The sequence below is a fragment of the Molothrus aeneus genome, chromosome 5 (genome assembly GCF_037042795.1).
Source record: "Molothrus aeneus isolate 106 chromosome 5, BPBGC_Maene_1.0, whole genome shotgun sequence".
NCBI lineage: Eukaryota > Metazoa > Chordata > Aves > Passeriformes > Icteridae > Molothrus > Molothrus aeneus.
Window position 1 is genome coordinate 8,481,436 of NC_089650.1, and position 15,158 is coordinate 8,496,593.

Genomic DNA, 15,158 nt, shown 5'->3' on the forward strand with positions numbered 1-15,158 from the left:
CCCACCAGCTTTGCCATGGCAGAGGTGGCAGAGTCCCAGATGCCTCATTCCATAAAGCCACTTTTCCTGGGGCAGTGACACAGAAACAGCCCAAGCTGCTGCCTCCAAGGAGGGACCCCAGCAGAGGAACCCCTGGGATTTTATCCCATCACAGTCTCCCTGTGGCCAGTGCCCATCTCCGTGTCCATCCACCTCGCTGCCATCACTTGTTTCCATCGCCCTTGTTGTCCAAAAGGTCGGCAATTCCCAGCTGCTGCTGTGTCTCAGTGTCCATTCACCTGGCTGGCTGTCACCTGCCTTTGTGCCCTTTGTCACCCCAAAGGTCAGCAGTTCATCCTCTTGTCCTGGGCTCCCACCCAGAGCTCAGCCTGTACTTCAGCCTGCATTTGCATCTGCATCTCAGCATGCATTTGCATCTGCAGCTTGCCAGCCCAGCTACCTGCACCAGAGGTGTTCCTCAACAACAGCACGTCAGCCAGCATGTGCACTCGATTTACAGCCAGATTACAAGGCAAAAAATAAATCTAGCATTTAAAATCATACACAGCAGTTTATTTAAACAGCCATTAACTTTCATCAGCAGTGTGTGCATTTCTGTTTTCTTTAAGGAGCCCTGCCACTCTCAATCACAGCTGCAGCCCTCCTGCAGCACCCTGCTACTCGGTGGCTTTAACCCAGCTCCACTGATAGCTCATAGCCAATTACCATACAGGTTCCTTATGTTAAAATTAAGGCAACTGGAGTCAACAACCTCAGCTGAATGAAGGTAAAAGCTTGAGAACATTTTGCATAACAGTCATCAGAGTAGCTGATAACTATTACAGTGTTCTGGTGAAGTAAGCCTACGCAGATCCTATCTCTCCTGCCTGTCTGTTCCAACATGCATCTCATCTCACTGGCAGCCCTTTGCTTTAATTAGCTGAAGTCTCTGCTTCAGCCTTTCATATGTCAACCAGCCTGTGTACACTTCCATATTTTTAATCAGTAGCCTGTTGTCTTTACTTTGTCATTCGCACTAGCATATAAATCTGCCCTTCTTATGATCCTCACTGCTTGGTAGAAGTCAAAACATGCTGTTTAATTTTCCTGTTCACTGATTTCCATTTGTTTCATGTTCAAATGCTGGCTCCTTTCCCCCTTTCGGGCATGCTGTGAGCATTAAACTTAGTGATTAAATGCCAAAAGAACAGTTCTTTTCCCCTCCTGTGCCCACAAATGGGTCATCCTAACCCTGGCTGGGATGCTTCCCTTGACAGCGTGCCCTGTGCCTGTGTGCTCAGCCCGAGTGGGGCTGGGGGATGGGAGCTGGGCTGCTGCTGGCTGGCAGAGTTCAGCTAAAATAAAATAAAACAGGTGCAGAACTTATGTGTGCTCTCCTAAGGTCGTGACTGGCTTCTTGCTGTTTCTTCTCTTTTTTTTTTTTTTTTTCCCTGGTATTTTTTTTCCTCATTAATCTACTACTGCAGAATATTTCATTTCACCCATGACACAGATGAGGACACCAAGGCTGAGAGATACCCAGAGGTGGAAGAGCAGGAGGGTCCCATGTGGCTGTCCCCTGGCTTTCACATTTCCTGGGTCACTGGGGGGACTCTGTGGGTGTCTGGGGATGTCTGACAGGTGGGGTGGCTGCCCCTGGCATCTGTGCCTGCTCGCCCAGCTGAGCCTGGAGTGTGCTCAGGATGTCATCCAGCTTCTGGTCCATCTGCATGACCTGTTAGGGAATCAGAGAGCAGAAGAGCTGTCAGATGGTTGCAAATGCTGCTGGTGAGAGGCATTCCGAGGCCAAAAGCAAGGAAAAAGCCTGGCAGGGAGCATGGGCATCTGAGAGCCACCCCCTCCCTGAGTTTTGTCCAGCCTGCTGCTCTGGAGCAGATGACACTGCAAAGTCAGAGGGACAATGGCAGCAGAAGGACAGGACACTGCTGGCCCGAGGACTCCATTCAAACATTTTGTCTCTCAGCCTTTTCCCAGGGCTGATGATGATGCATCCTGCAAACATCTGCCCTGAAACTCTCCTTCACTCTCTGGTTTATTGTGAATGTTTTTTTTCCCAGTACGTCTCCCAGCCCTCACCACCCTTGCTTGTAGGACATCATGCTATCCATTACTGTCCTGGGAAATGGAACAGCCTCCCCTCCCTTCACGCTGTAAATAGGTGCCTCAGTGATACATGTTGCAGTCAGAGATCCTACCAGATATGGTGTTTATTCCCATGCACTTTTAGGAGGATAGCCTACTAAAAACCTCATATTAACACCAATGACTTCATTAAAAAAAAAAAAAAAAAGAAGAAACAGCCACTCTATAGGAAGACATGCTAATTCCTTCTCTCATTTCTTGGCTTTCTAGCTGAAATTTCTCATCTGTAGTCCCTAGTAGAGGAGTCTTTCCTAATCGTTATTATTATTATTATCATTGTCATTAAGCAGGGAAAGGCAAATATGAATTTTTAAAGGGAAGCTGCACTCATGCTTCCTAGGATTTTTAAAGTTCTGATCTTTTTTTTAGGAGCACATAGCTGGCATTCACCCCTTGTGCTGGGAGGGCTTGCCTTCACTGCAAATGGCTCCCACTCACCTCAGCATCACCCAGTGGGACAGGCTGGGGGCTGCTTGACTTTGCTCCAAAGGCAGAACTATGGCCAGCATCATGTAATCAGCTGGGATCACTTCTAATGATGCTTGAACACAGTGCAGCTTTGTGTTATAGATGAGCCCAAGAAAAAGGAGCATTTTGAAGAACATTGAATGGTTCACTTTACAGTTATCTGCCATGAAACTATGAGCCTCTGCAAACTGTGATCTGTCCCAGTGGGTCTAATAAACTTTGATAGCAAACCTTTTAGAGTGATATCAGATCTAAACTGAGCTTTCATTAAAAAGGGAGGCAGAGAGAATGAGAGGGAGAGAAGGATTCCAGCCTTTTTCTGTGCAAAGATAACTTTGGAAATGGCCATTGGCAGCAGGGACTGAAAGCTTAGCAGGCTGGGATTGCTTTAAAAGCCAAGGCAAGGAAAATCACCTTATCCACTTTTGCCTCTTCTGTCTCTTCTCACTCCAAGTGTTGGCTCCCCTGTGGGCCCCTCAAACCTCAAGGTACCAGGAGCTTATTCAAGTTCTGTCTCTTTGGTAACCACTATTCTCTCCTAAATACAACCTACTGGGGAAAGAAGGAGTAGAGAATCTCTGCTACATCCTAGAGGGAGAGATGTGCTTGTCTCTCTTCCATTTCTATATTTACAACTGCTAGCTTCTGGTAAGGAAAGCCTTTCTCCCTGCCTCTGTTTAGGTGTGTGGGTTATCTGAGGCAGTGCTCACAAGCAAGAAGGGAGTGTTCAGGATGTGGGTTGGACAGCAGAGACCTTCACTACAATTTCTGCCTTCCAGGTGCATGGCCAGCACTGCCTGAGTGGTCAATCACTGACAAAAGCACTGACACTGCTCTGTCTCAGGCACAACAGCCCCAAATTCTGCTCAGCATTGACTTGGCTGAGAGTCTGAAAGTCACTAGTGGTTTAAGGGTTAAGCAGCATGGAATTAATTTGAAAACCACAGCCTTTATTTTCTCCTCCATTCTTGAAAAGCCTGTTTGGCTGATGCTGGTAATGACTCAACAGAATCTTTCTTAAGCAGAAATGTTGCTGCAGAGCAGAAACCAAAGCAGAACTAATGTATTGCAATAGGGTACAAAGAAGTGTAGGCAGGGAAATGGGATCAGGCAGATGAAAGCTCTTTTGGGGCTTTCTTTTGTGAGGCTTTGTTGATTTTGATCTGCACGCTTTATCTTAGATAAGCTATGCCTGCATATTCCATATCATTTAAACTCTGCTGGATTTCACTGTATTTTGCCAGCTCAGTGAAAGAATGTGACAGGGAATAATTCTCTGCACTCTATTTTCCAGGAGAAGAGGAGGGTGGAGAATATTCATGTGTAGGGATGGAAATCCTTACACAGGGGAGTAGGTGACACTACACTTCTGTCACACCTTCCACATGAGGATCAGTAAATATTTCCTGAACGCCAGCAAACAAAACTGCACAGTTCTCCTGTGTCAATCATACATGGGAAGGTTTTAATGATAATTTTTGAGATTAGAAGCAGAATAATTTCTGTGCAAAAATTAAGTGGCCCATAGGAGGATGTAGTCAGCACCTTGTGGAATTGGAGGTTTTTAAAGAAGGGTCTGATCTGGAGGCTGGTTAACTCTGACCAGGCAAAAGAAGAGCTCTGGACACTTGGCCTGAGGTCAGTAGGATGAATTGCAGGGTTAGAGGAATTTTCATGTGGCTGAAGGTTTTTTCTACTGGAGGGTCCTGGTTTCAGGTTTCTCCAAATCCACCTCACATCTGACTTTCCCTAAGCCCAAACAGAAGTTGCCTGTTTCGAGCAACACCCCCAGGCAAGCGCTGGGAAAGGGTTAAACAGAGCAACGTGTTTTTCAGATAAGTAAAGTGAGAAGCCATCCAGAGCTGGCTGCAGAGTTTCCAGAGAGATGTGATATGGCCCTCACTGGCTCAGTGGAGACAGGTGAGCTTGGCAGCTGTCCATGGGCAAATGGCAACAAAACTCCCCTTCTCCCACCTCACAATAGCGCTCCGGAGATGATCTATAAAATTGTTAAAATGCTTTTATATCCTTTCAACTGCCCTGTAGAAAGGAGACTTGCAAAAGCAGTTTAAAATATTGCACTGTTGTTATTGGGACTGTGAGACGAGCTGAAGGAGTGTTGAAATGTGTATTTATTCAAACATCCCCCGGTGAAAAGGGGCTGGACTCCATGGTGACATGCAGGACTGTTAGAAAAAAAAGCAAAAAAAGCAAAAAGGCACACCAAGCCACAAAGTCAGTCAGACCATGGGGCTCAAGGTGTCCCTCCCCTTCACCTTGAGCACCAGATTGGCTTTCAATACCCATGGGCTGTTTGAGGATACTTTTGAGCCTCTGTCTGTGAGAGCTGGTGATGCTTAAATATGTCTTTTTACTTCAGTTGACTCCTGCTGCAGAAAAGGCTTGTGGAGAAAGACCCCTGGTATGGCAGCAGGACAGCTGAAGAGGGCTGGGTCATAATGGGGGTTTGCCACATGCTGGACAGATTCCACAGCTCCCATGAGTGCTTTTTATTCTGACATATTTTGCACACACAGACCATAAACAAAATGCTAGTGTGGAAAACAGTCGGAGTAGCCACATGGTCTCCCCCAACTCCTGTCACTTTAGGCCTGAAAAATCCCTCCCCTTGTTGGTTTGGTGACACCCCTAGGTTTTGTCTATCTTTTTAATATGATTTATGGAGGCTGGGAAAGCCAGTAGCAATTATGTGCACACAACACACTGACTTGAACTATTTCCAGAGAGGCAGCAGAAGGGGAGGATGGTCTGCTGGAGCACTGGAGTAAATCTGCAAACCCACAAACACACTCACATGTTGCTAAGGCAGTGAAGCTTTGCACAAAAAGCTAAACCCCACAGATTACATAAATTTGCTGTCACCTCCTGGAGGCTGTGCTCTCTCCCTCCCTGCCTCCAAAGCACCAGAGGCCTGAGCTCAGCCCACTGAACACCCCTTCTCTAGCAGTGGAGAGCTCTGTGCTCTCCAACTCTGTGCTCCTGGCTTTACCATTTCCTCTGTTTCCAGCCCTTGCTGCAGCTTCTGCTCCTGAGATAGCTCCAATGAATCAGGATCCTCTCTCTGCAGCTCTGACTTAAACAGCTGCCTGGAGGGTTTTAACACCAACTGCTTGGAAAAGAGTGGTTTGATAGGCAGGGTTTATTTTGTATGGACAGAAGTGTGCATATGAACCTTAGTCTGCCATGAGCTATTTCTACCTGCAGGTATGTGATTCTGACACTCCCAGCTTGTTATTTGTGATAGGTCACCTAAGGCCAGTTTGGTATTAATGCATTAAAATCAGATGTGATTTAGTTGAACTGGTGCAATCCATTTTATGGATGCTCCCATTTCTGACTCATGTGACATATTGATTTAGCTTAAGCTCGTTATCCAGAAATTTGTACCATTTTCACATATTGACCAGATCTGTCACATGAGGTTTCTTCTCATTCCAGATGGTGGATTGATTTGATTAGATCCTGTGTTTAGCTTTATATGCACATCTGGTCTTGTAGCTTCTCTCTGCCTACAGTTACACCCAATTATTCAAACTAATTGCCTATTGTACACTTCGAAGCCTGAATTGTTTGTTTTAGGAATTGCTTTATTTTTTAGCATGTGGATTTATTGCTGCCCAGAGACTGCTGATTCTGGGAAGGGACATCTTTTGTCTACAGCACTGCCTGCAAAACTGCCTCCCTCTCACCTTGCTTGTCCTGTTAGAGATATTGCACTGAGGTGGAATGCTGAATCCACTGAAACTTTTTTCCCCTTCAGCAAGGCCAGACAATGTCAGTGTTGCATTAGCCTGCTGGTAGCTGTGAGGAAGCCAATGGCCACAGCAGGCACAGAGGCTGGGATTAGCCTGGGGAGATTTCTCTTGTGCAAGGTGTGGCTCTGGAGCAAACTCTGAGCCCGCTCCAACCAAGTGCTTATGGATGTGCTTGAAGCATGTGAAGAGTCTTCCTGAGTTCACCAAATATTTAAGTTCTTTGCTGGAGTGGAGCCAGAATGGTCAACAGTTTGCAGGATTATACCTTTAGGATAAGCTTTTGGAGTCTCCTAAGTACTCAAAGACACATATGCCCAGAGATAGAGCTACACCACCATTTCTCAGGTCTCTGGGGAGTAATAATTGTCATCTATCATGACATCCTGCTGGAAAAAACCTTGGCATTCATATTAGCAGAGAACTAGCAGCTTGTGCCTCTGAAACAACAGGAGGGCTTTGATGAGCAGGATCCCATGAACAGGATCCCATGACCTGGCTGGTTTTGGGATGAATTGTGACGGAGTTGGAATTGGCGTCAATTCTACAACGATGCTGTAGAAAAAAAGCAGCACTGCCAGGTGGGACAGATACAGGGAAGCACCTCACAGTGGGACATCAGTGTCCTGTAGCCACAGCTGCCAGCACCACCAGGCCCAGCACTGAGCTATGCTCCCCTTGCTGGGCTCTGCTGAGGGTGCAAACAGCACAGACACACCAGCTCCACACCAGGAGCTCTCACAGTAACCTCAAAGGTCAGGTAAACAGGTACATGAGTAGAACCTAAATAAGCTCCACTTCCATGCTGTTCTGGCAGATCCAATTCTTCATGAACACATAAAAATATATGAACCACCAGACTGTCATATTTGACTTATTCCGTGCGCCCCTTAGCAGATATCAGCTGTTTATTTTCATTCCATGGGACTTATCTGGATAACACCACCATTTTCCAGGCCTCCCTTCCTTTCTCCCAAACATCCCCACCCATTCTTAGGTCAGGTGTTACCACCTCTGTCGGCCTAGGGTATGGTAATCTTTATTTTAAGTATAGCTTCATTTATTTTGGTTTCCATCTACCTTTCCTGTTTCAATGAAAGCACAAAGTCTGTCCCCCTGCCCTGTGCTCCTGGGGTATTTCCTGCCTGTACCCTTTCAGTGAGCATTTTATTTTTGTATTTCCCATGCCACAGCTGCACTGATGGAGCTCCCCAGTAAGACCTGTGTCTGTGGTTGATGTTTTTGGTGTAAGATGCCTTTTGCTAAGCAACTATCACAAGTTGAGCCCTGGCTTTTTAAAGCAGGCCTGGTCAGCACTCAGATTATGTGTTACTGCTTTGGGGAAGGTGTGATTTATTTTTTTAAAATGAATTCTCGCTTCCTAAACAAATGAGGTCTGGCTGATGATGTATCTGTGTGTATATTGCTATGGCAGCTTTGGATTAAGCTGGCCAACTTCAGACACATTTGCCAGAAAATCCTTGCAGATAAAAAGTTCATACAGATTTCTGAAAGTTTGGCACTTGTGCAGAAGACAGACATCCAAATTAGTGCCTCTTTGAAGGAAGGGCAGAAGAGGAAGGTGAACTGTATTATTAGACCCCAGAGAATCCACACAGGATGCCCTGACCACAGGAAAAGCTTTATTCAGCTCTTGCCCCTTATTAGCCTCAGATAATCAACCACAAAATAGAGAGTCACAGGAAACCAGGCAGCTTAATTTCTACTGCTCCCAGAAGTACTTGTTTCTGGCTCAAGAAATTCAAGTGGTGCCACTCTCTGAGTGGACACGAGGGTACCTTCCCACAGCAGCAGCACCCAGCTGCCAGCTGGGCTGGACTCCTGTGAGATATTGTCACATTTCAGCCCTTTGCACGTGCACCTGTCTGTCTTTGTGTCTGCAGCCAGTGCTTCCTGACATTTGGAATTTGTTCCCCCCAGCAGATGAATGGGACTTTGCAGAACTCTCTGTCTCCCGAGCCATGGACATAAATGGATATTTTTATCATTGCAGGACGTTTTGTTCCTCACCCTCCTCTGGATCCTGCTCAGATCCTCCCTGTAATCTTGCCATCTCTCCCTGTGACATGGCTGCTCGGCCACGCCCGGCATGACGCACTGCCCTGCCATTTCTCAGCTCCTTGCATTGTGTGGCTGCAGGTCCTGCTCAAAGCCAGCTTGGAGACAAACAACAGGCAAAAATAACACAGCCAGCCGGGCCTCAGAAGTGGATCTGCAGCCTCTGTGAGTCACACTAAATTTCACAATAAAGCCACCTTGTAACTTATCCTCCAAGACGCTGATTAATTTAATTTTTAAATCTCCAAACAATACTGGACAGAGAGGAACAATAAAAAGAAAAAAGCAGCACTGAGTACTCCAGTGGTGCCAAAGGAGCACTGAGAAAGGAGTGACCTTAAGCCTTTCACTCAGCATTTTAGATGGGTGTGATGGACTTGGTGTTTGCATCTCACCTAACCCCTTGAATAGATGGTATCAAGCCTTCACTTTGGCTTTTTTCAGCTCAAATAAATCCCCTCCATGAGAATGACACCTAACCACACCAGCCTCATGGCTAGATAGGGTTTACCAGTTCCTGCCACGGGGAGGTTGCTTTGGGCTGTTTCTTTTCAGCTCAGTTGCAAGAATTACTTGCTGGTACTGAACCCTGTTGGAGAATTCCCTTAGTCGAGCCCTGCTGACCTGACATACCTGATGGACTGTGAGTGCCAAGGTAATTTTCATGCACTTTATCACAGCTGTTGATGCACAACTGCTCTTCATTCACACACACAGACACACACACACACACACAAATATCCCTGCTTGAGATTATCAGCCCATCTTTACTCGTAGGGTGGAGAGAAAGGCAAAGCGAGAGGGAGTGTTGTTATTGGGAGGAGCACAGGCATTATGGTGATGGAGATTTAGATAGCAAGACATGTAGGTACTAGAAAAGTTCCAGGCAGCTCTTGTAGGACTTGGCCAGGAGCTCAGAAACCCAAGATCCAGTCTAGACCCCAGGCCAGCCTCTGTGCATTGAGCACAAGTCACTTCTTGGATGAGCATTATCAATATTTGTTAACCATGTGGATCACATAATCTATCATTTCCTGTCTTTCTGACATGAAATCACTTGAAATTGGATAGGTTTCAGTCTTGGAACAAAACAAAAGACAAACAAAATGTAGCAGTAATCTAATGTGGGGGCTGAAATGTTGGCTGTAGGAAGGAAGGAAGTTGTGCTGGCAAAAGAATATTGGTCCCTGTTGGCAGAGGAAGGATGAGAGAAGATGGTACCTTTGCCTTTCCTAGTGTTGGCTCTTTGAGGATTGACATGGACACGGCAGAACAAGGTTGGAAATGTGGTGTGCTGGTCATGCCAGGAGGAAAAAGGTGACCAGGAAACAAAAGGATGATGGTCTGGGGATCAGAGGCTGTCACTGGGAGGCCACTGTCCGGGCCTCTCTTTTCAGCTTACACCATTTTAGCCAAACCCTGTAGGCAGACTGAGGGCTGGTCTGTGTGCAGATTTGTGCTGCTGTCAGAAAAACCAAGCTCACAACATGCCCTGGCCATTGGGGAGCCTGTCCTGGGCCCTCATTTTGCTGTGCCCTGTTTCAGTGAAATGAATCCCAGGAGAAGCTGACTTGGGGAGGTCTTGGGAAGTGAGAGCTGGGCCTTTGCAGCATGAGCTGCTGTTGAACAGGTCAAATGAAAACTTCTGCCATCATTCCTTCTCTGCTGAGCATGGCACAAGTCCCTGGGGTTGTCTTGGCACAGCACACTCACTGAAAGTGTCACAGCCTCTGAAGGTGCCACAGGACCTTGCGCAACGCTCACAGGGTGGTTGGAGGGAGAAGCTGCAGAAGCACAGGGTGGTGTTAGATGTTTAAATAGCCAGGATTACAAAACACCATTGTTTCCTCGTTAAAACACAGAAACCCAGAGCAAGTGAAATATTATCAGGCAGTGCTGATTGAGGGTGTAGCAGTTCTTGATTCTGACTGACTCAACGTGCTTTGCTGTGCCCTTTGGTTTTAGCCTGTCTGGCTTTATCTGTCATTTGATGGATTTTACTGGTTTGCTGGTTTATTAACAGCACATGCATTTTTAATGAGTTCTTGAAAAAGTCATGGCAAGTGGGTGGACTCTGGACTGCCTTGTCCAGATTTGGGGCCACAGTGCCCTGGTGCTGAGGGTGTCTGTCTGTCTGTCTGTCTGTCTGTTCAGTCACACCAAGCCACAGCATTTGATCCCAAATCAGCAAAACCCACGGGCTTGGTGCAGGAAAAACAACAACACAGCATGGAACAGTTCATGACTTGATGTGGGATTGCTCAGCACCTGGAAGGGCCTGAGCAAGTGTGGGGTGTGACAGCACAAACCAGTGCAGGAATGGGCTGTAGCTGCAGCACTGTGCATGCAGGACAGCAGAAGAGGCTGCAGGGACAAATGAATTTGGCCAGATTTGTCTTTTTCTCCTTCCCAAGCTAGAGAATTTATTGCATAGTATCTTCTGTAGCTACAGAGATGTCCATGGCCGTTTAAAACACTGACTGAGAACAGAAGACTGAGCAAAGCAGATTTCCCAAACCCCGGAATCTCAGCAGCGGCCGTTTTCCATTTCTTGCGTGCTTGAAAAATAAGCGAGAATTTTGAAAAATCAGCATGGCTACATCCCCAGGGGAGACTCAAATAAAGCATTAATTAAAGCAAAGAAAGGGAGGTGTCTTATTTGAACTCTGCTGAGCTGGATGGATTACCTATGAAAGCTGGCAGTGACAGGACAGCTGTGTGAAGAAGCCCGTGGCAGAAGCACCGGTGTCTTACACAAACAACAGGAGACAGGGCGGGAGACACAGAGCCATAATTGCCAGATAGATTTCTTCCTCATGAGGCACTTGCTAAGTCAGCAGAAACCTGCCTCAATTTTCTGTTGCAAGGCACTGTGCTGTTAATTAAGGGGGGAAAAAAATTCAGCTATGCCTGCTATCGCTCTTACAGCTCTTCAGCCTTATCCTGCAGGGAATACTGCCAGGGGAGACCATCATATACCATATTATATATAGATATAATTTTTCTCCTCCATGTTTCTTCTTTTTTCATGTATCATTGCAGAGAAAAAGTACAGCAATAATAAAAAGGGACGTGTATTAACATGAACATGGAGGTGTGGGAATATGAGAATGGCCCAGTGAGATTTCACTGTCCCAGCATTTAGTAGAACAATTTAAACCAGTGCTGAAGTTTAATTAAGATTTTGGGTTACTGGCTTGGTTGAGGTTCTAGAGGTAGAACTGGGAAGCCATGGAAATCTTTATGCAAATTTCTGCTATGAGGGAAAGCATATATTTTTCAGGTCAGAAAGCTAAAATCCATTAATAAAAGAGGAATAAGCTAAAATTCATTAATAAAATAGGTAACACTCGTGACTACTGGGAACTCCACAGATTTCATTGCTTACAATAAGTAAGTAGCCAGATCTACTTATAATAGAATTGTACAAATCTTTGAGGTGGGAAAAGACCTTCAAGATCATCATGTCCAACCTTTGATTTACTTTTATTCACTGTGAACTGTGACTTTGATCTACTGGATCAATATAATCTTATATGTCTGTATTTAAAAATGCCTGGGTTATTGGCTGGGGCTTTTTGCCCCCAGTCTGGATGCCAGGGCCATGGATGTCTCTTTATCCATGCTGAAGTGACCGTTTTACTGCTTGCAGATTACACAGGAACAGAGGAAAAAAGCAATAGCCCCAAGAAGAAGAAGGTCTTATGCTGTGCTCCAGCTGAGGCACAGTGCACCCCATCAAAAAAAAAAAAATGGGGCTCCTCACCCTTCTTCCCCTTACCTCTAGCACAGTTAGCTGAAATATCCATGGTAAGGCAAAAATTTGGTTTTTCTTCTAGGAATTTGAGCTAAGGTTTTAATTACTGTTAATAAGGATGTGGATTTTCTGTCCTGCAAAAAGATTAAGAAAAAATTCTCCAAGCTCCCAGACTGTGCCAAGCCTGGGTACAAGTAAACAGTTTCTCCACCATGCAATCTAATTTTCTTCCTTTATTATTTGCTAATGATCTGCAGAAGACAAAAATCGCTGTGAAATACATGATCCCTCCCCTTTTCATTTTGAAAACACTGAGAAACCTCCATTCAAATCTTTGTTTTTTGCTTATTATTCCTGAAAAATTCATCAAAATCAATATGACTCCTTGTAGTGGAGCAGATCCTGCAAATTTTGATTGGGAAGGGACTTTTTGATGTAGGAGCTCCTGCCAGCTTTAGTTCAGAGACTTGCACCTTAGCAGATGCCAAAAGCACATGAAATCAGAGAGGTGGGGAAGGTAAGAGCTGCCCCATCCTTGGGCTGCTTGGCTGCAGAGATATCACAGCTCCTGTGGGGCTTCACCTCCATGCCCAGCCCTGGCAGGAGAGGCAGAGGGGAGCAGGACCCTTGTGCACAAGGGGTTGATAGTGAAGATTTGCCCATCTGTGGTGCCAGCCAAAACTCTGTGCCTCCCTCAGCCCTCCCCAGGCACTCACAGGGATTACTCAGCTCAGGGTGGTTTCAGGGCAGTGCCCTGGGTCACAGTGGGATTTTGGACATGGCTCTGTTTACCCACATCACTTGGGCATGGCCAGTGAATGTGGCAATCTGAAACACTGTTTGAAAGCCAGATGTGGTGCTCAGGAGTGGATCTGCTTGGGCAGCTGGGGAAGATTAAATCCTCTTGCTAGCCACAGGGCAGCATGGGGTGGCACTTGGGACATTAGGCAGAGCTGAGTGAGGCTTTTGTAGTAAAACCAAAAACTTTGCCGGCCCCCAAAGCCTGCAAAGGTTCAGGAGCCTTTCAGTAAACCTGGATTGAGCAGATTTATAATTTCAAGGAGGAACCTCTTAAAACACCCTGGTATATGCATGATTTTGAGCCTAGACCCGGCCACACTTGGCACTTTGGAAGTTTTGCTTTGGGTTTTTTGCATACAAATCCAAAACACAATGTAGACTCAGCAGGGAGGAACCAATGCAAACCAAAACTGCTGAGTTTAGCACAGCTCTAATTATAATCTCTTCACAGTGCTGGTTTTATTTATTATTGTTTGTACTGTGGTAGCAGTGAGGGGCTCCAAGCAGCTCTGGGGCTGCACTGTGGAAAAGGCAGAGAAGGAGGCAGCATCCCCAGCCTGAAGAGAGCATATTCTAAATAAACAAAAAAGATAAAGAATGAGGGAAAGACACAAAGCACGTAAGCAGAGCGATCAGGGGGTGCTGGCAAGACAAGGCTTTTCTTTGCGTCTCTCTCACCCACACACAAAATTGTGTTTGTTTATCCTGTAAACTCTCTGGGGTCAGGGCTGCTTTTTCTAAAATGTTTAGGGAGACAGGATGCAAGAAATGTGTGGAGAAATGGAGGTGCTGAGGGCAGCAGCAGCAGCAGCAGATCAGCAGCCCATGGGACCACTATGCTGGATTTTGGCAGTGAGGGTGGGAGCAGGAGGAGGATGGTGGAGAGGAAGGGCAGAGGAGGAGACTGACTGCCCTCCTTAGCTTGGGGCAGGTCAGAAAACCCACTCTGACCACCTGGGACAAGTCACCAGAGCACTCCATGCTGCAGATTCCTCTGGGGTTGAGCAGGGCTAAAGTGGCATGATTCTTCCTTGGTGTAAAGTGCTTTGAGATACTCAGGTGAGAGGTGCTGGATGAATGCAAAGATTTATTTTTCATAAACCTCTTCACATATTCTTTTCACTTAGGCCAAGTCAAGGCCTAAAGCCAGGAATTTTAGAGAAACATACTTCACTCTAATTCTATATACATATATATATATATGAATATAAAAATACATTTGCAAAAGAGGCCAAGGTATACTTTTTCAAAATGAAGCCTTAAGTTAGATTTCCTAAATCTATATATAGGATCTTAAATGAACAGCCAGATTTAAAATCAGGGCACTTCATTAAAACTGAGTTCAGGAGTCCAGCTGTAAGTTCTTACTTGAAGATGTTTTGCCACAAGCTAGCTGAAAGTTTCATATCTTAAAAGAAGTTTTTAATGTCTGGTTTTGTTTTTTTTTATTTTTTTTCCTCAAGGATTTAGGTGAAGGTTTGGGCCAGTTATTTTATCCCAGTTATTCACCATTCTGCAACTATTAATTAAAACAAACAGCTCTCTGAAGCTATTTCTCACAATGGGGAAGATTTATATCTTGAAACTGAAGCTTGTTTTTACACTATTTTCTACACTGCGTAAACATCCAAGGTTGTTATTGCAGCAATCACCAACACAAGCTCTCAGAGCTCCTTGCCAGGCTTGTGATATTTATTGTTTGAAAAGCCCCAGCTCCTGGAGTGAAGTGATTAGATGAGAACCTCAGCTTTCAGTTCAAAAAAAAGAAAAAGTAATTTTGAGAGAAACGGGAAACCATGAGCAGAATGCAGAGTCAAGGGTCCAAACATCAGAAAGGAGAGCCAAAAAAAAAAAGAAAACCCCACATGTGTTATTATTTTTTAAAGCCTAAGGACACTTAAACCAACCTCCCCCTTATAATCTGGCAGAGGGGGGCTGACTCATGGCTTGTGGCTGCCAGGGCATGGCCGTGGCAGGGGTTACTCATCACCTTGGAGTGCCCAGAGGTTTTTCCCCAAGGGGCTGCTCACCCTCTGCTGAGCTGCATGTGTTTGTACTGCCAGGTGCTGGGCTCCAGCCACTTCTATTTTCATTTTATTTTTTTCCTTTTTCCTTTCAAAGCGACTTTACCGGAGCAT

General features: G+C 45.6%; 1 protein-coding gene across 1 annotated transcript in view; it reads right to left on the reverse strand.

The window, feature by feature from the left end:
• Positions 1-1,579: 1,579 nt before the first annotated feature.
• The window catches only part of LOC136556524 (potassium voltage-gated channel subfamily KQT member 1-like), a 410,734-nt gene continuing 397,155 nt past the window's right edge, over positions 1,580-15,158 (reverse strand). Inside the window, exon 17 of the mRNA XM_066549787.1 lies at positions 1,580-1,714. Coding sequence (XP_066405884.1) covers positions 1,580-1,714 — 135 coding nt within the window. The remainder of the gene's footprint in view (positions 1,715-15,158) is intronic.